The sequence below is a fragment of the Stegodyphus dumicola genome, chromosome 11 (genome assembly GCF_044657685.1).
Source record: "Stegodyphus dumicola isolate Sdum_Otavi_A_Nest chromosome 11, ASM4465768v1".
In the NCBI taxonomy this organism is placed as follows: domain Eukaryota; kingdom Metazoa; phylum Arthropoda; class Arachnida; order Araneae; family Eresidae; genus Stegodyphus; species Stegodyphus dumicola.
In genome coordinates, this window is record NC_140778.1 from 49,466,216 (window position 1) to 49,486,275 (window position 20,060).

A 20,060-nucleotide genomic window follows, 5' to 3' on the forward strand; every position below is an offset into this window, starting at 1 on the left:
AACTGTTATTTATATTTAGATGTAATAGTTAAATAATTTAGATTTAGATTTAAATTCAATAATTTATAAGTACAGTCAAAAGTCGTTAATCCGGACTCGTCGGGACTTCGGCAATTCAGGATTATAGATCATCAGTTTAAATCTGGTAAGATGGCATGCAGAAATTATAAAATTAAAAATATGAAACCGTAATTTATGAAATAAAGAAAAATTATGATCTAAAGGGTACCAAATTTACAAAAAAAAAGCTTAATATTTATTTGTTTACTTTATTAAACATTTCTTTTAATGTAAGTTGTTTAAGTTGCTTCGTTTTATGAGATAATACTTTCTCTTTAATTCTATAAACAGACATAATTTCTTGTTCAGTTACAAAGTTCCGCTGTTCAAGTCCTATAATTGCTATGCCGATTCATATGCCAATCGAAATTTTTTGTTTTCAATAACCTCTGTGTCACTTTCTTCACTATCGGAAGCGAATTATAATGTCGAGGAATTTGATTTAAATCATGTCAAAGACGGAGTACATCGAGATGAAATACTACATTTAGTAAGGAATTATAAGGCAAATAAAATAAAAACATCTGCCCTGAAAATAAGAATAGTTTGCTGACAGATCAACTTCCAATTCATTGCGAGCTGCGGCGTCTTCCCCCCCCCCCGCCGCCGCAGCGCACCGTGAAATTGATAAAGAGATTTCGGAATGGTTAGAGAAACAAAGATAAATTTTTTGCAGCAATTCCACTTTTTGTTTGATGGACATCGAAACAAACTTTCGCTTTGTAGATCCTTTGGGAGCTCCAGCACCGGAAATTCTATTTGACATAATCGAAAGTTCAAGTTTACTTTTATAAAATTGCTCTAACAGTCTGCAAAAAATAATAAGCCGGATCCAATTCGAAGATTAAGTAACAACGCAATCTGCAACATTAACTGAAATAGATAATTAGATAATTTTAGCTTATACCGTCCGTTATACATTAAACGCGCATGCGTAAACGTATTATGCGCATGCGCACACGCATATGCGCAGGCGTAAAGGTCCTACGCGCATGCTTAAACGCCTATGCGCAAGCGTAGAAAGTTTGTAGCTTTGAGGTCCGGATTATGGGTGTCCAAATTATCGACTTTTGACGCAAGCATAAGTACTTGTATGTATCTTTTTTTTATCTCGTTCTTTGAGCATGTTACATGCCAACATCCATAACTGCTACGTAGTATGAACTTTATATCTTTACCAGAATGTAATATACAGTCAAAAGTCGTTAATTCAGACACCCATAATCCGGAATGATCTATAATCCAGATCTCAAAGCTAAAAACTTTCTGCGCATGCGCCGCGTTGACACATGCGGATAGGCGTTTACGCGTGCGCGTAAGACCTTTTACGTCTGCGCAAATGCGTGGGCGTAAGTGCAGAATACGTTTTCGCGTGCGCGTTTTATGTATAACGTACGGAATAAGCTAAAATTATCTAATTATCTATTTCAGTTAATGTTGATGATTGTGTTGTTCCTTAATTTTCGAATTGGATCCGGCTTATTATTTTTTGCAGACTGTAAGAGCAATGCTATAAAAGTAAACTTGAACTTTCGATTATATCAAATAGAATTTTCGATGCTGGAGCTCCCAAACGATCTACAAAACTAAAGTATGTTTCGATGTCCATCAAACAAAAAGTAGAATTGCTGCAAAAAATGTATAAAGACATGAAGAAGGTGACAGAGAGGTTAGTGAAAACGAAAAAATTTCCATTGACAAGTTAGTTGGTATTCTCGGCACAGCAATTAACGGGACTTGAACAGCGGAACTTTGTAACTGAACAAGAAATTATGTCTGTTTATAGAATTAAAGAGAAAGTATTATCACATAAAACGAAGCAACTTAAACAACTTACATTGAAAGAAATGTTTAATAAAGTTAACAAATAAATATTAAGCTTTTTTTTTTTGTAAATTTTTATACCCTTTAGATCATAATTGTTCTTTATTTCATAAATTACGGTTTCATATTTTTAATTTTAGAATTTCTGCATGCCATGTTACAAGATTTAAACTGATGATCTATAATCCGGAAAAATCGATAATCCGGAATCGCCGAAGTCCCGACGAGTCCGGATTAACGACTTTTGACTGTATTATCTAACCTTAGAAATACAACTCAACTCATTTTAGTGAAATGCACCTTCATTAAAATAATTTTCTCCTCTTCATTTGAGATGGCAATGTGAATCATTTTTAATCCATTAACCATAAATGGACATGAGAAATTTCATTTCCATTCCTTTCATTCACTATGAATGGGAATGAGAAAAGTATGTTGAGAACTGGAATCTTAACGAAAATTTTATTGCAGCTGTAAAATAAAAGTGGAAAACATTGACTTGAGATGCTTGTTTTAAAGCACAGAATGTGGTACAAATAATGTATCATGTACACTATTTTTATCTCACAGACAAAAATAATTAATTGCCAGTTTAAATGTTCGCATATATCTTTGATATGTGTCATAAGATGAGTTTCGCTCGTCAGGCGGCCCGGACTGTGTCATAAATAAATATCTCTGGCATATTCATTTATATTTACAGATGCATTGACAATTCTGTAAGTAAACACATTTATCTGATAGGGAATTTGTTACAATCAATTATTGAATATAACCAGTATAACCAATAAATTTTATAATTTATTCTCAAACAATTTATAATTTTGTGATTAGCTTACTACTTTAAACATAAAACACACTTTAATACAAGTATTTTTATCTACATCAATATAATGTATTTCCACTAAGGTAGTTTATTCGGTAGACATTACCCATAAAGGTAACTGTTTAGTATTACACTCGCTATCAATGAAGAACTAATAAAAAATAATGAAATATGTAACTAACATCAACAATGAGCTATTTCTAACTGTATGGTTAGGTTTATGTCGCAAATAACATTAAAAACTTAACCCCTTCGAGCCGGGCAGCGAAAACGCGCGCTTATCGCTGAGGCCGGCAGTGTCTTATGCTGTTATCACATCTATAGACGCGCGCGCTTACCCGGGACAATTCCGAGAAACGAGATTCTAGTAGCATGGCTTTAAGCGGCAGGCTTCCGAGAAATGTTTCGTCTAGCTAGGAGGAACGTGTCCCGGCTACGAGCAACATTTTAAAACTTTTCCCAAAATGTTCCGGCTGGAGACGTGTTCCTCGAACGTTCAACCAATCAGACGAAAGGTCAGGTTCTGAAGGATCTAGGTAACTTTCAATATGGCGATGGCTCTCGCTGTGAAGTGATGGACGGTGGAAATAGAGGCCGATTTAATTATTGCTGTTTTGTTGTAATACAACTGCCTGAGTCATTTTTTAAATGTGTATATATTTATTAAATATATAATCGTAGAAATTTCAGAGTTGACATTATTTTACGACGTTCTTGCATTTCGGATTTGTTTACAAATTGTTCGTAGCCAAAAGTTCGCCAAATTTGTCGTATTTCGTGCTGATCGTTTATTATAACACTGTTATATAATAGAATTTTATTTCTTAAATTTAAGTTGAATAATTTTTTAAAATCGGTTTGTATATGCGCGGCTTTTCTCCTAATTACTTATCTTTTGAATTGTTAACTGCATAATCAGTGACACATTTTAAACAGCATAAAAGATGCATAAAAAGAAAAGCATAGCTTATGTAATAATGATAATACTCATTAAATTTGTCTATTATTTTCATGTTATTAATGAAATACTTTTTGAATTATAAATACATTAGAAACTATACTTTTATTGGAAATGCTACCTATTGAAACATTGAAAATTTATGGATTTATTATTATGCATGATGAAAAACATTTGTATATACATTCATTAATATAAATCTTATTCATTACATTAATACTAATAAATATATATTAACAACTTCTAAAACATCGCATCTCTCTATCTGTATGTAAATATATGACTTATTAGATGTGTATATATATATATGTATGTATGAATACAAAAATGAACATTGCCAAGAAGTTTATTTGAAGTTACTTTTAATTCAGATAACGATTATGTAATTGGCAGAACTATAGTTATCAGTTCTTTGCAAATTATTATGGGTATGTAATAATCAGTTGAAAAATAATTGATGAGTATTTGAGTACTAAAGAGTGTACACATTTTGTTATTGGGTTAATTCATAATTATATCATACGTATGATCTACGTAATAAAAACATGACTAATAAATAATAAGAAATGTAACAGCTGTGCATTTATAACATTTGATTACTTAAAACAGCGCACAACTGATTATCACCTTCATGTCTGTTTACATAATGAATTGCACTTTCCAATTAACTGCACGGGCCTACTAGTGGCCGAAGCGTCGTTGAACACTGGTAGTTCTGTCTCAGGTTAGAATGCCGCGAACGGGCTGGCTACATGACGTTTCATTGGTTTGCCCCATTTGTAACTGGTATACGAGCCAGTTTTAAAAAATCTTCTACAAAGGGATCCCTCCTGTTGTTATCCCTCAAGGCTTTGCGGTAATCACATAAAACCAACTAAGCCCACCAGCGGCCGAGCGGTAAAGTCGCTGAACACTGGTAGTTTGGTCCGAGGTTCGAATCCAGCGAACGGGCTGGCTGCATGGACGCTTTCGTGGTTTTCCCCATGTGTAACGTGTATACGAGCCAGTTACCCTTAGAAAGTCCTCTCCGAAGGCATCCCTTCCCTTAGGCAGATAGCCCTAGTGTGCTTTGCTGTAATCTCAATAAACCAAACCATAAAACAAACTCATGATGTGAACACCTAATTTCTAGAGTTGGTATAATTAATGTGTTTTAGGTATATTACCGTATGAAAAATTTGAAAACAGGGATCTAAACACAGTCCTACGTTACATTCCTTGCACTCCTAATAACTCATTTGCCGTTTTGGAGGATTTTTCCGCGAATGTGAACAAACGAAGCATCGTCGTCTCATTTTCTTATCAGTCTCTTCTGAACAAAGTTTTGGAAAATGTCTTTCAGTTAATCTTTCAGAATCAATATCTGAAATATTTTGCATCATTTCTGCTATTTCATGCTCTGTTAAACATTTTCGACGCTTCGACATTGCAACGGTAAAAACAAAGAATTCACGTCTAACAAGATCTAATTATTTTCTAAAAACTGAACTGCAAACCGAAATACCCAACGCTTTAGAGCAAATAAAACTTCTCCACTTACAGTAAACAACTACCACGTGCGAATAAAGTACGATTTAAAGAGACGTCATAAATCACGCCATTCGGAAACATTTATTTCCCCGTTTGTTTATATAATCAAAAACACGTGTATGTGAGTCATGCTTCTCTCATTTCGAGTAGAGGGTCTAATTTACATGTATCTGAAACCATATGGACATACAGTGCCATCTTGTGGCAGAAATTATAGTTTGAAAAACGTTCCAAAGTACTGGCATAAATACGTGACAGTCGGTAGAGAATGGAACAATCCTCTGGCACGCCTGCGTGTCGGCCGGTAGGTAAGTGCGTTCGTTGCCGGCACGTATACATGACAGTCGGCGCGAAGGGGTTAAACACTGTTGTAAAAGTTCATACATAAATATAACTACTGTGTTTGCCTGAAGGTTCACATCTGTGTTAAACTACATATCGAGTGTTCTATGGGACAGTAAACAACTCGCACATGTTTTGATTGCTCATGTATTCATATGCTTTATTTGATCTTCATTTTGCTAAATAGTATCTGCTGGCTGTGGGGAGGTAAATATCAGCCATATAGATTTTTGTCATTTGAATGGACAGAACAGTAATTATGAGCCATAAAGTTAGTCAGAAAATGCTTTCACCAGGTCACAAATTTTCCAGTGAGCCATCAAATTTTCATTGAAATGCAGACAACAGAAAATACACATAAGCGATGTGTGATAAATAGACTTATCCAGCACATGTTTTTAAACTATTCTTAGTGTATACAGAATTTGGCTATTACTGATGTAATTGATTGCTATAACCAGAAGTGTGTTTATCTGTTACATGAAGTGCCAGAGTGGAGATCAAAGTGATTAACTTGATAGCAATCACCGGTACTTTTCCGTTTCGCCGGCACAAATCTCGCCTAGCAGACTTTATTGGCGACAACATACAGTATACACATAAAAAATATTTAAAAAAATGTTAGTTTTAAGAATTCTTTTTTTAAAGGCATAAACATTTTAATATCACTTAAAATTTTATAAAAAACCGATAAATAAAGACAATAAATTTGTAAAAAGACATTAATTTAAGAATTTAATACGCTTTCATGGTTCAGCATCCTGATTCACCGGTTCATATCACGTAACCCCAAGCGATCTCATCTCACGTAAACTACTCTCTACAAAAATCTAATGCTCTCAGTAATTATCTACATTAATTTCAAGTTAAATCTTAATTTGGAACACAAGTTTAAATGCAAGAAATATTTCAATTCGTACGAATAGCTTACTCAGAAATTATGTAAAACTGCAGTACTTTACTTCGCTAATGTATTCTCATTAGAATTGATGAATTTAACTCTTGACTTTACCTTTTCTATATTTTCGGCTTCGGGTAAGCGCTGTGATTGCATCCTAATTGACTTAATTACCGAAAATGGCCTTGGACATAAAAATGAACTATCTGATAAAAATTCTATGTAATTATATGTCAGTATTGAAAGAAACAATCAATCTGATAAGAAAAAGCTGCGACTTGTTTTGAAAATGAGACGTAAAAGGTTACCAGCGAGAATATTCCGTTTGGCATCGGTTGTACCATTATTGGCTACTTTATCGCTTGCGCCGGCAAAACGGAAAAGTACACAATCACCTTTCTATTATCTTCCATTACTAACAATAAAGTTTAAAACGAAAAGCGTGTGAGCGATACAAAACAACACGAAGAAGCGAATGTCACTTGAAGAGAAACGTCACTTTCGCCAATCTGAGCGATAACTGATTCTTGTTTGGCTTTCAGCCTGTTTGCCAAGTGAAGATGGTAACCCTATTTCGCCAAAGGCCGTTTCTCAGAACTGTTGCTACAAACGTTTTGTCCCGGCAACAAACAGCTAATGTGATAACGGCTTTACTTGAGCCTCTCTCCAGGGCCGGGGGCTTTTTTGCTACTAAGCCTAAATCCATGAAATTTCCGAAGTATCAACGCATTGTTTAATAATGCTCTAATAGAGTATTTAAAGGGCTTATGCTTTATAAATATTTTTATATATATACTTTAATTACCTTATTTCTTGTTTAAATGCATATTTTACACATTTTATTTTAATTACTCACCATTTTATGAATTTTAACATTATACATCTGAAAACTAAATATATTACTTAAAATTCTCTTTTCGTATGAAAAATTTGAAAACAGGGATCTAAACACAGTCCTACGTTACATTCCTTGCACTCCTAATAACTCATTTGCCGTTTTGGAGGATTTTTCCGCGAATGTGAACAAACGAAGCATCGTCGTCTCATTTTCTTATCAGTCTCTTCTGAACAAAGTTTTGGAAAATGTCTTTCAGTTAATCTTTCAGAATCAATATCAGAATATCAGAATTTCAGAATCAATATCTGAAATATTTTGCATCATTTCTGCTATTTCATGCTCTGTTAAACATTTTCGACGCTTCGACATTGCAACGGTAAAAACAAAGAATTCACGTCTAACAAGATCTAATTATTTTCTAAAAACTGAACTGCAAACCGAAATACCCAACGCTTTAGAGCAAATAAAACTTCTCCACTTACAGTAAACAACTACCACGTGCGAATAAAGTACGATTTAAAGAGACGTCATAAATCACGCCATTCGGAAACATTTATTTCCCCGTTTGTTTATATAATCAAAAACACGTGTATGTGAGTCATGCTTCTCTCATTTCGAGTAGAGGGTCTAATTTACATGTATCTGAAACCATATGGACATACAGTGCCATCTTGTGGCAGAAATTATAGTTTGAAAAACGTTCCAAAGTACTGGCATAAATACGTGACAGTCGGTAGAGAATGGAACAATCCTCTGGCACGCCTGCGTGTCGGCCGGTAGGTAAGTGCGTTCGTTGCCGGCACGTATACATGACAGTCGGCGCGAAGGGGTTAAACACTGTTGTAAAAGTTCATACATAAATATAACTACTGTGTTTGCCTGAAGGTTCACATCTGTGTTAAACTACATATTTGCAGATGAATTAATCTGCATTGTATGTGTTTGTAGACACACTGATAAGCATTGAGTATTAACCCGCAGGAATGCGTTTGGGGTCTATCATACCCCACCCCTACATAAAAGTTCAATATTCCTAACATGTGAAACTGAAATTCTGTGCTGCATTCAATAGTTGAGTTTCTAGTTGTGGTTGACTTTCAGAACCGCTTTCCCTTTGCCTGTGTTTTTCAGAAAATGATTTATCCATATTTTGTTGGAACTCGGATATGCCACACCCCACGCACCTGTCCACGTGTTTTACTGACTGAATATTTAGTTCAGAAATTTATTTCTAGAGTTAACAATGAATATTTCCACTCGCAAACAATTTTAAAGTATTTGGCATTAAATTCTTAAAGATTTCTAATTGCAATATGGCAAAAAGAATGACTCCCTATGAATTAAAGATACAATCCCTGTGAGATTTATTAGAAGTATTTGAAAGTGATAAAGATTGCATTTCGAAAACTGAAGATGAGAATAGGAATATTTTCTACACTGTTTTGGTTTCAAAAAAGATAAAACATTAATTCCTGATGTTCCTAAAAAAGGAAAAACTATTCTTATGCTTTCAACATTATATAACGATCATATTATACATGATACTATACGAGAAAATAAAACGTCAGGAATTGTATATTTTTATAATATGACTAAAGGAGCAGTGGATATGGGGGATGAATTGTCAGCCAATTACTCAATTGCCAGAATAACAAGGAGGTGGCCAATGGTAATTTTATTTCGTGCAGTCAATGTTGCTGCAATAAATGCTTTAATTATATTACATTCAACTGCTAATCCACCAACCAGTAACAGAAGCAGATGTCTGTTTTTCAAGTACTTAGCATTACAATTAATAAAAAAAAGTTCTGAACAAAGATCACAGATTAATACTTTACCAAGAAACTACTAAAGTACAGCACGCAAACCAAAACCAGAATTTTCGAAGAATAATATAAACGAATACATGAAATTCGAAACAACTAAGTGTGAAAGATGAAATAAATTTGCCCTCGAGCCAAGGACAGAAGAATGTGAATGCAATGTTTAAAACGTGAAAACATTCTGTGCCAAGAACACCTGAATGTATTTCGTTCAAAGTGTAAAGGAATGAAATAAGCATTGTGTATTAGAGATCCAATAAAACTTAGAGGCATGATGTTTATTTTATTATTATTTTCATTTATCACAATTTTTACTCTAAGATTATTTTGGAAATTAATTTTTTGAAACTCAATTATTATTCACATATTTATAATACACGAGAACAAGAAAAACTGCTTTAAAACAAAATAAAACTATTTTTATCGTATTTTAAATATTGGGATATGTGATACTCCATGCGCCCACTCTAGTAACTTTTCTTGGTGCGACTTCCACCAGGTTAAAGGGAATATTTCTACAGGAAAGATTCTTGCATAATAAAACATATTATTCCCAGTAAATGATCTAAGATTATTACATTCTGATTACTTATTAAATACAAAAGACAACATATTTAAAGAAATTTTGGTACTTCCAACCATTAACAAAACTATCTTGGTCCAATTTTTTTTTTAATAGCTAAAAATGTAAAAGTCACTTCTTGGCTGGATGGTGGTGGTGGTTTTCATACATTTTTTTATAGAGAGATTTTGAAACTTACAATATTTGTCATAAGTTCGTTAAAAACACATGAAAAAGCAACATACTTCAGAAAATCGAATTATAAATTTTAATCATTAAATAAGGATGACATTAGGCATTAAGAGAAAGAAACATTTACATTCATCTCCAAATCCTTCTAAAAATTGTGTCTGCTATTCTTCTCCCCAAGCAACCTGTTTTGCATCAGCAGGACTTCATAGACTCAGCTTAGCAGAACACTGGGCATCTAACAAACTAATTTCCTCATTGTTCCCTTTAGAAAGTTTTTGACAAAAAAAATTGTACTTTTACACTTGTGCTTGATGTACTAAGTATCATAAATAAATGAATAAGTACATCTAAAGCTACTTGAGGAAAAGTTATAAGAACTTGTATCAAGTGGTGCACTGGCAACACTCATTCCATACCTTACATTTCATATGCATATTAGTTAATAATAGATTTAAACCAAAAAAAAAATCTTTTCAAATATCGAAAAGGTATTTAAAACATGCAATAGCAAACTTTCATAATACAAATTTTAGAATACTTACATTTAAATATCTCCTTAAACTCAATACATTTATTTCTTTAGTTTCTAGGGCTGTAAATAATGGTAAAAGACATTTTCAGCAATAATTAAAAAGATATTTATTAAATAAAGCAAACAGAAATGATACTTCAAACAATCCCATGAAATAAAATTAAATATTCTGACAAAATTATATTCTGTTACAACCATAATTTTGGAGATTAGAATTCTTATTTCTGTTAGATTTCTGTATCATTAGATTATATCTGAGGCTTATTTTCTTGTTTCTTATTTTGTGTTAACACAAAATTTAAATATAGTTCTGTTTGTGAACATCAAATGACTATAATTTTTACACAGAATATCTCTTGAGTTAAAAATAGAGACAATAAAGTACAAAATTTTTCAGATTCTTTCCTATTCTTAAGTTGAATTATAAAAGAAATATTTCTCCATGCTCCCTCCGTGAATTCTAAAATATATTTAGGCTTCCATTTCTCGTAATGTTGATCTCTGCAAATACTTTCAAAACAAAGCAGGAAATATAAGATAAATATCATACTCTACTTCGGTATATACATATAGTTTTAATGCATACAGAAAAAATGTGTGTGTCCTAGAAAATTTTAAATTATGTTTCCTTCTGGCAATTTAAAAATAAAGTGTTTCTCAAAGACATATTTAGTAGATAACTGTTTCTTACACTTATGGAAAAGATATTTTAAAAATGGCTTTTTACATATTTATGCAGATGGGATTTCTACAGCAACTGATATATGCAAAAAGTGATTGAATATTATTGAAGTTGAAACACACGTTTTTATTCCTAATCACACAAACAGGGCCGTTCATAGACCATTGACTGCCCACATACTTTAAGATTGCTGCCTCCAAATTTTAAGAAAAAAGCTCAATCATTAATAAAATTTTTATTTCATACTCACTTAAGTACTTATATACAAAATGAAAAAAACTTATAAAAAGTATTTTCATATGAAAAATAATTACAATAAATTAAAAATCCGGCCGCTCCCGATTTTCGCCACCCGCATACTTTTACATGCTACACTAGGTAAAAAAAGCCAAATATAATAAAATACACTTGCAAGCTACGGCATGCATATGGTGATGAAATATTTAAGCATTTTTCAGTATTTCAGAGCAATAAGAATGTGGAATGTGGTAACATGAAAGTTAGCATACTCCACAGGAATCAGATGTCGAAGCTGAATACTTAATAAGAGACAACAGACAGGGACATATAAGTAAAAACATATCTGAAACATTTGATTGGATCCATGAGGAAGAAAAAAGTATATATGTTTGTGTATGTATATATGAAAGCAATAACCTTAGCACAATTCTTTGATTTTTTATGGATGAAAAATTAAAAGTTACTTATCAGAAGCAAATTGGTAGTTTTCAAGCCTTTATTTCAGAAAAATTCTGAAACTGCTGGTATTTATTATAAATTGGTAAAAATTATCAATACATCAAAAGAAAATATACTTGAGAGTAGAAATTTGAATTACAAAATAAGAAATTTGTGATGAATTAAAAATAAAACACATTCATTTTCAAATCTCTGTTATAATTTTACACTTTTCTCCTTCCCCAATACAGAGCTATCTGTTTCTCCCAAAACAAATGAGAGAATGGGGTTCATTCAGTACTCCGCTAATCAGAAAAAGCATTTCGTCATTGTTACATTTACAAGATTTTCATCAAATTCTGAGTTCTTGCAGAATTGCAGAAAAACTGCTTGCACTTTCTGTAACGCCATATTTTAAAACTAAGGGAAAATATATATATATATCTATTGATATTTTTATAAAAACAGTTGGACTTTGGAACACAACAAAAAAGACTGCACATAAAATGGCAGAAGTGCTTGATTGAAGGATTATTATAAGCATGACTGCTGAAAGAATGGTTATGCACAATGTTGCCAGAGTTTGGCATATACTGAAAATATGGCTACTTGTATTAAGTAGGCTGCATCAACACTTAAATATTACATAAAGAAACCTTACTTCTTCATGAAATTTTAATTTCTTTCAAAGACACTAGAAGCTACATAGTGGCATCAAGTAAACAGTTCACAAATAATTTTTTAAACATTCGATACTGAACACATAATCTTGCAGAAATCTAAGTTCTAAGCATTCTGAACATTATAAATGCTAATGCCAAGGAGAAAAATACTTAAGTCCTACAGCAGTATAGATACCACAAAAATATAAATTTTATATTATGTACTTTTTAGAAAACGCATTGAGAAAATGTATTCTATTCAGTGCAAAATGTGAATGAAATTTCCATTCAAATGAAAATATTCAAGATTGCAAGTTTTCAAACAATTCATGACTTTACCTGAAAGGACGGAATGCGATATCAATAAAATTATCTTATTCAAAACAGTATAATCAGTGTCTAACTTTTCATTGTTTGTATATGATGTCTTAAGCTTTCATTACTCGTTGATGTAAGAAAATGTTGCTTTAAATCAGCAGTTTAAAATGACTTGTGAAATGACTCATCTCGCAAACATCAAGTTTCTTTCTCGCGGAAACAACTGATTTCTTAAAAATTGAAATGAAACAACAAGTTAAACACACCATATACAAAAACATTTCTCCATAGCACGGACAGGTATTTATTGCACACATAAACAAAGGTTCTTATTAATTTAACTTTTCCACAAAAAACATTAGCCATCTTATGTGCTTTGTGGTGAACGAGGATACTTTGTGGTGCACGAGGATTTCTTTTTCTTTAAATAAAAAAAAAAAAAAAAATCTTATGTGCTAACATAAGACTTCCAATTTTTCTCTAACACAAGATCTGTTACACATCTACCTTATAGAGTTTCTCTCCGGTGTAAATATAGTAGATGCTTCTTTAAACTAGATTTTTGAGTAAATGACTTATTACATACATCACACACATAAGGTTTCTCTCCTGTGTGAAGAAGCATATGGTTGATTAAAGTATAGTTACAAGAAAATGACTTGCTACATACCTCACAAACATGAGGTTTCTATCCTGTGTGAAGAAGCATACGCCTGTTTAAATGATGTTTCCGAGTAAATGACTTGTTACATACATCACATGAGGTTTCTCTCATGTATGATAAAGTATATGCTTCTTTAAATCAGATTTTTGAATAAATGATTTTGCACATACCTCACACACATAAGGTTTCTTTCCTGTGTGAACAAGTATATGTCTGTCTAAATGACATTTTTGAGCATATGACTTATTACATACCTCACACACATGAGGTTTATCTCCTGTGTGAAGAAGCATATGCCTGCTTAAATGATCTTTCCGAGTAAATGACTTGTTACACACCTCGCACACATGAGGTTTCTCTTCTGTATGACAAATTAAATGCATCTTTAAAACAGATTTTTGACTAAAGGACTTTTTACATACCTCACACACATGAGGTTTATCTCCTGTGTGAAGATGCATATGCCTGCTTAAATGATCTTTCCGAGTAAATGACTTGTTACATACCTCGCACACATGAGGTTTCTCTCCTGTATGACAAATTAGATGCTTCTTTAAAACAGATTTTTGAGTAAAGGACTTTACACATACCTCACACACATAAGGTTTCTTTCCTGTGTGAAGTAGCATATGATTGTCTAAATTACTTTTATTAACAAATGACTTGTTGCATACCTCACACACATGAGATCTCTCTCCTGTGTGAAGAAACATATGCTCGTTTAAATGAGTTTTCACAGTAAATGACTTGTTACATACCGTACACACATGAGGTCTATCTCCTGTGTGCAGAAGCATATGCTCGTTCAAATGAGCTTTCCGAGTAAATGACTTGTAACATACCTCACACACATGAGGTCTATTTCCTGTGTGAAGAAGCATATGCTTGTTTTAATAAGATTTCACAGTAAATGACTTTTTACATACCTTACACACATGAGGTCTATCCCCTGTGTGAAGAAGCATATGCTCGTTTTAACAAGCTTTCTGAGTAAATGACTTGTTACATACCTCACACACATGAGGTCTCTCTCCTGTGTGAAATAGCACATGCATGTTTAAATTACTTTTTTTAACAAATGACTTGTTACATACCTCACACACATGAGGTCTCTGTCCTGTGTGCAGAAGCATCTACTTGTTTAAGTTACCTTTTAGAGCAAGTGACTTATTACATACTATACACACATAAGATTTCTTTCCTGCATGTAAGTCGCCAAATTCCTTGTGCACTGGATACTAGGATCAAAGAATTTGTAAGGGTCAGGTAGGATTAAACCAACATATTCATGTTTAATGTGCTCTTTTGGCCAAATGAGTGTATGCAGATGTTTGTCTAAAAAACTATACTATCTAAATGACGTCTTGCATACCTGACACACAAGGTTTGTTGCCATGTCAATAACTATATATAATTGTTTAAATAATTCTTTAGTCTAAATGACTTGTTATACACGGCATACACAGAATATTTGTCAAGCATATGGACTTTGAAACTAGAGTTGTCCGCAAATGATTTATTACATATCTCACATTATGATTACATCACATCCTGCAATAAGAAGCAAATGCAGATTTATTTCATGCTTCTGTCATTTTACTCATCCTCGCGAGTGTAGGTTGCTCATCATGAGCGCTCCGACTACGACGAGTGAATCGAACGACGATGTGAATCTCTCGATGGATGTTAGCGCCCCTTCGGAGTCGCCTTCTATCAGGAAAAGCTGTGTTGGATTACCGCACGCTGATATTTTGGATACTAACGATAATGACAATTGGATTAATTTTCTGAACGATTCGGAAGTCAAGTTCGCGACAGACAGACAGTCAAAGTAGACAGATGTCTTTTGTTGTAAAGACTCTCCTTAGATATTCTTTGTTTTGTTGCATCCGCTAAGTCTTTCTGCACCGATGGGGGAAAAATCAAGCATAGGTGGGAAGGAAAGGTATATACGAGTAGAAAGATGGGCAATTTCGTACTGTGTAGATTAAATACGAGTTCGAAAGGCCATGAAGAAAAGATGGGACAAAATAAAGTCAAAAATAAATGGCCCAAAAGTAATGGAGAGGAAAAAAAATTTATATTTATAATTTAAAAAAAAAGGTTCTTTAGAAAGAAAAGGAAAGGAAGTAAGAAAATTTTGTTAAAAAAAAAAAAAAAATTACGATTGTGTCTATAGTCCGTCACAATTATGTACAGACCACGGAGTATTCCGTGGTACAGACAAACGCCAAATGTGTACGGAAAAGTGTACCCGGACGTCACGCTTTTCTGGCTGGGTTACTATATTTGGCTTCTTATCATATTTCGCGGTGAATTATAACAAATATTAACAATTTATCATGCAATGTAAACAAACATCGAAGATTTCGTGTTAGGGTGCAAATATTGTTGTAGTGTTCGCTTATTAATTTTCATCTGATGATAATTCAGTTAAAATCACTGACAAAAGTTTGATAGAACATGTGAAACTTCCATTGCAGTGTTCTTTGAATTAACATTTATTTCGTTCTAAACATATTATAAATAAAAAAAAAAAAAAAAAAAAAAAAAAAAAACAAATTTTTAATATCTCTGTTAGCACTTCATATAATTTTTTTACTGGTATGAAAAAATTTTGTGCATATTGATTTAAATCTATCAAAATAAAGGAATCACTCCGCAAAGGATCCGTCAAATGTAAACATCGCCAAAATGGTGATAAACATTCAGAGCTGGTAACCCGGCGAATTGGCAACCTGGTTCGCTTTTGGAAGAGAATATTTGCTGTGTGTTCGGGGCTCCGTTTTGCCGCTGGCTAGCGGTGCGTCAGTACCGGGTTAGGTGGTGAAAATAGCGGGAGGTGGAGGGTGAATATAATACGGCTTTTTAGAATAGTATGGCTGTGTTCTTACGTAATTTTTAAAACACTTTAAACACGCAGAACCACAGGGCTCCTAAAATATTATGATTAACGTGGGTTAAGTTTAAATTAAGTTTTTATTTTTATTACTGTTATTTTTACCTAAAAAAAAAAAAGAAATTAAAACAGTTTTCATGCTTAAAAATTTGATATATTATTAATGCATTTTTAAAAATTACTTTTCAGAGGATGCTAGTTGTTTATATACAATAGATGATTAGAATGAAAAAAAAAAAATTATTGGTTCTCTGAGATGACAAGATATTTTTATGTATTCCCAGGGTCATCAAAGTTAGTAAACCACTGCTTTGAGTAATTAATCAAAGTTTGAATGAATCTTGAAAGATTCATTCAAATGTATAATGCTTATTCTACTTTTATTTACAATGCTACTTTAAAGGATTTGAATATTATTGAAGAAATATATATATTGAATATTGAATATATATATATTGAATATTGAATATTGAATATATATTGAATATTGAATATATATATATTCAATATATATAAAATATATATTGAATATTATTGTCAAATTTATTATAAAAAAGACAGTTGTTTCAAAATAAAATATTTTAAGCTATCATCAAGTAAATTCAAAAAACAACTTAGTAATGAATCCATTAATCTATTAAATGTACAGTAGCACTAATTATTAAACATAATTTTGAGAATATCGACAAGCAAAGCACGTAATGAAAAAGACACTTTTTACTAACAATATTAGTATTCTGTATTAATGACAGAGAATAAATGTAATGAATACCATGGCTAAATACCTATATAAAGAAAAAGAAACAAACAAACAAAAAAAAGTAGTATTCTCTACCTCGACACTTGGAAAAGTAATACTGCTATGCAACACATAGTTAATTTCTGATTACATGATATTGCAAGCATTTTCTTCAGATTTTTCCTACAACTGATATTGAATACTGGTAGTTTGATCTGGTTTCATATCATGGTTAAAGGGCAGGCTGCATGGTTGATTTTTCTAATTTACCTCATATGTAATGAAAATACAAGCCAGTTTCTCTTAGAAAGTTGTTCAAAACGGCATCTTTCTTCAGGTCCATAGCCGGTATTCATTGCTATTTTAGAATAACCTAAACTTTCCTTCAGATTCTACATTGACATGATGTATCTGTTATAAGCAGGACAATGATCATTCCGTCTCTATCAGTGTAGCAGGAGTGTATTTAAAAAATGTCAGAATCATGGGATTCATAACAAAATCGACCATGTTTTAAATCTTGAAAACTTTATTAATTTTCCCGATTTTCTTACGTTATGGGTTTCACTAACAAGATATTCATACTTTTGTTCAAGTTCATAAGCAGTTGAGCAATACAATTCTGAATACTGGTAGTTTGACCCAAGTTCGAATCTTCATTATTCAGTATCTTGGGCCATCACACTGTCATGCCCCCTAAAGTTATTACTGCTTGGCATAATAACAATCTCACTTGACCATGTTACCCACTTTGACAAAATTAATATATCAGGTGCAGTGCTTCAAAGACTATCACTATAAAAAAGGTTTAAAAAGATCTTTCTTAGAATACAAATAGGTTTGTCAACGTCTGGCAGCAATTGATGAACTTTTCACGCAAAGCATTTACGACTCATTTCAGATACAACATTTTGAGAAATGTTTCCTCTGCCTTTTTCCTACGTATGGCTGCATCATTCAGAAGAAAATCATGTTCTCATGTTTAATTTCAATAGGCCTGATGCAGAATAAAATACTGGAACTACTGGTTTTTAATAAGTCTGAAATACTGGAACTGCTGATTTTTCCTACATCTGTTATAAGAAGAAATTATTTCAATGATATCCTAGAACTGCAGTTATCATAGGGTATATTAATTTCTCAACAGCGTTGGTTATTTCATTAATGGAAATGAGAATATTGCTTTTCCATTCTCAGTTTGGATATTCTAAATTGCACTCATTTATACAGCATTGAATTATGTCCATTTTAAGGTAAATTTGCAGAACATCATTTCTTATAATTTTCCAAACATCTTTTCAGAAACTGTCTTTCTTACAAGATTTAGATGATGAAGATATATTTAGTGATTATCAGTCTGAATTTGAAAAACAGTGCGACTCTTCAGAAGACATTCCTTGTGATCAAAGTGACTATTTTAGAGGAAAAGATAAAACAACAAAATGGAAGAAAGAATCCTTTCGAATTCAAAGATGCATGGTGTCCCATATCATAAAAAAATTGCCTGGCAATACACCATAACTCTAGTTAACAGAAGATGTTTCTAACGTCTTCGTGTTGATGAATCGTTAGTATGCATCTCATTTTTCAGTTTAGGTTTAGGTTTAAATAAAACTATTTTTAAAGAGAGATGACGCTGAGTTATGCTAATAATATCTCTAACTGTCGCTATTTATAATACAAGTTAACGTGATTAATAGTATAGCTCATTTACAATTTTTATAAAAAATTCCAGCCATACCGGAAATAATAGCAAATGCTCCTAATATTTTGATTACATTTTCTTCTTCCTTTATATTTTTGTGATATAATGTTTCATGATTGCATAGAGATAAATGTAATAGATTTACCAGATATGTAAATCTATATTCATTGCACTTTTGCGTTTACTAATATTGTACCTTCTATCTTCTTTAATATATTGTTCAACACACAGCATCTCATAAGACTTATTTCAAGAGCTGTGCGTTCACCAGCGATCAAGCGGTAAAGTCATTAAACCTTGGTAATTTGACCGAAGTTTCAAATTCAAGAGAATGATTGGGCTGCATGACAGTTTTCGTGGCTTTTCCTCATATGTAACGTAAGTACGAGCCAGCCTATCTTGAAAATTTGCTCCTACTAGTGACCGAATTGAAAACCGCTGTACGCTAGGTTCAATCGCAGGCGGACAAGTTGGCTGAGGCAGATATCCTTCGGGTACTTTGCCATAACATACAGACCAATAGCTCTTTTTTTGTGTGTGTGTGAATATGTAAATATTTATGCTGTTATCGGGTTGTGTGAGGACGATAGTAGAGTTCTTGAGTAGTATACATAAAGGCGTTATAGTAAAATGAAATTTTAATGTGTTAGGTTAAAATCACTGTTAATTTCGAGAAATTGGTGTGTTAATTACTGAATCTATTGCATTCGTGATTTGTAACTTGTATATATTTGTTTCAGATATTAATTAGTAATGTGTCATTCCTATTTTTTGTACTATGCTGAACTGCTTTAGTATTTAGGACTGAATCATTTTCCATTAGTTTGGCTAGTTATTGTTGCAAATATTTCAAAACTGCATATTTCAGAGAATTTCTATGTAAATTTGATTATTACAGTGCAAAAATAGTGTGAATATGTAAATATTTTGAATATATAAATATATGTTATCGAGCTGGTTTATTATGTTATCGAGCTGTGTGAGCATGATAATAGAGTTCTTGAGTAGTTTACATAAAGGCGTTATTGCGAATTTTAACGTGCTAGGTTAAAGTTACTGTTAGTATAAAGAAATTGGTATAAAATTATTCAATCCTTTGCATCATTGATTTGTAATTTGCTTATATTTATTTACATTAAATTTTTAATTTTTTAATAATGTGTGATTCCCATTTTTGCACTGTGCTGAACTATTTTAGTGTTTTGCATTGAATCGTTTTCTATTAGTTCATTTATTAGTATGAGTAACTATTGCTGCAAATATTGAAAAAATGCCTATTTCAGGGAAAATGTAAATTTGATAATTTCATTGCACCGGAGAGACAGCTG

At 32.4% G+C, this 20,060-nt stretch overlaps 1 protein-coding gene across 1 annotated transcript; it reads right to left on the minus strand.

Annotated features, from left to right (window-relative positions):
• Positions 1-10,467: 10,467 nt before the first annotated feature.
• On the minus strand, positions 10,468-15,596 carry LOC146993953 (uncharacterized). Its single transcript, XM_085826664.1, has one exon. It carries the CDS (start codon positions 14,268-14,270, stop codon positions 13,497-13,499), a length of 774 nt encoding a protein of 257 aa, XP_085682790.1. The 5' UTR covers positions 14,271-15,596; the 3' UTR covers positions 10,468-13,496.
• Positions 15,597-20,060: the final 4,464 nt, after the last annotated feature.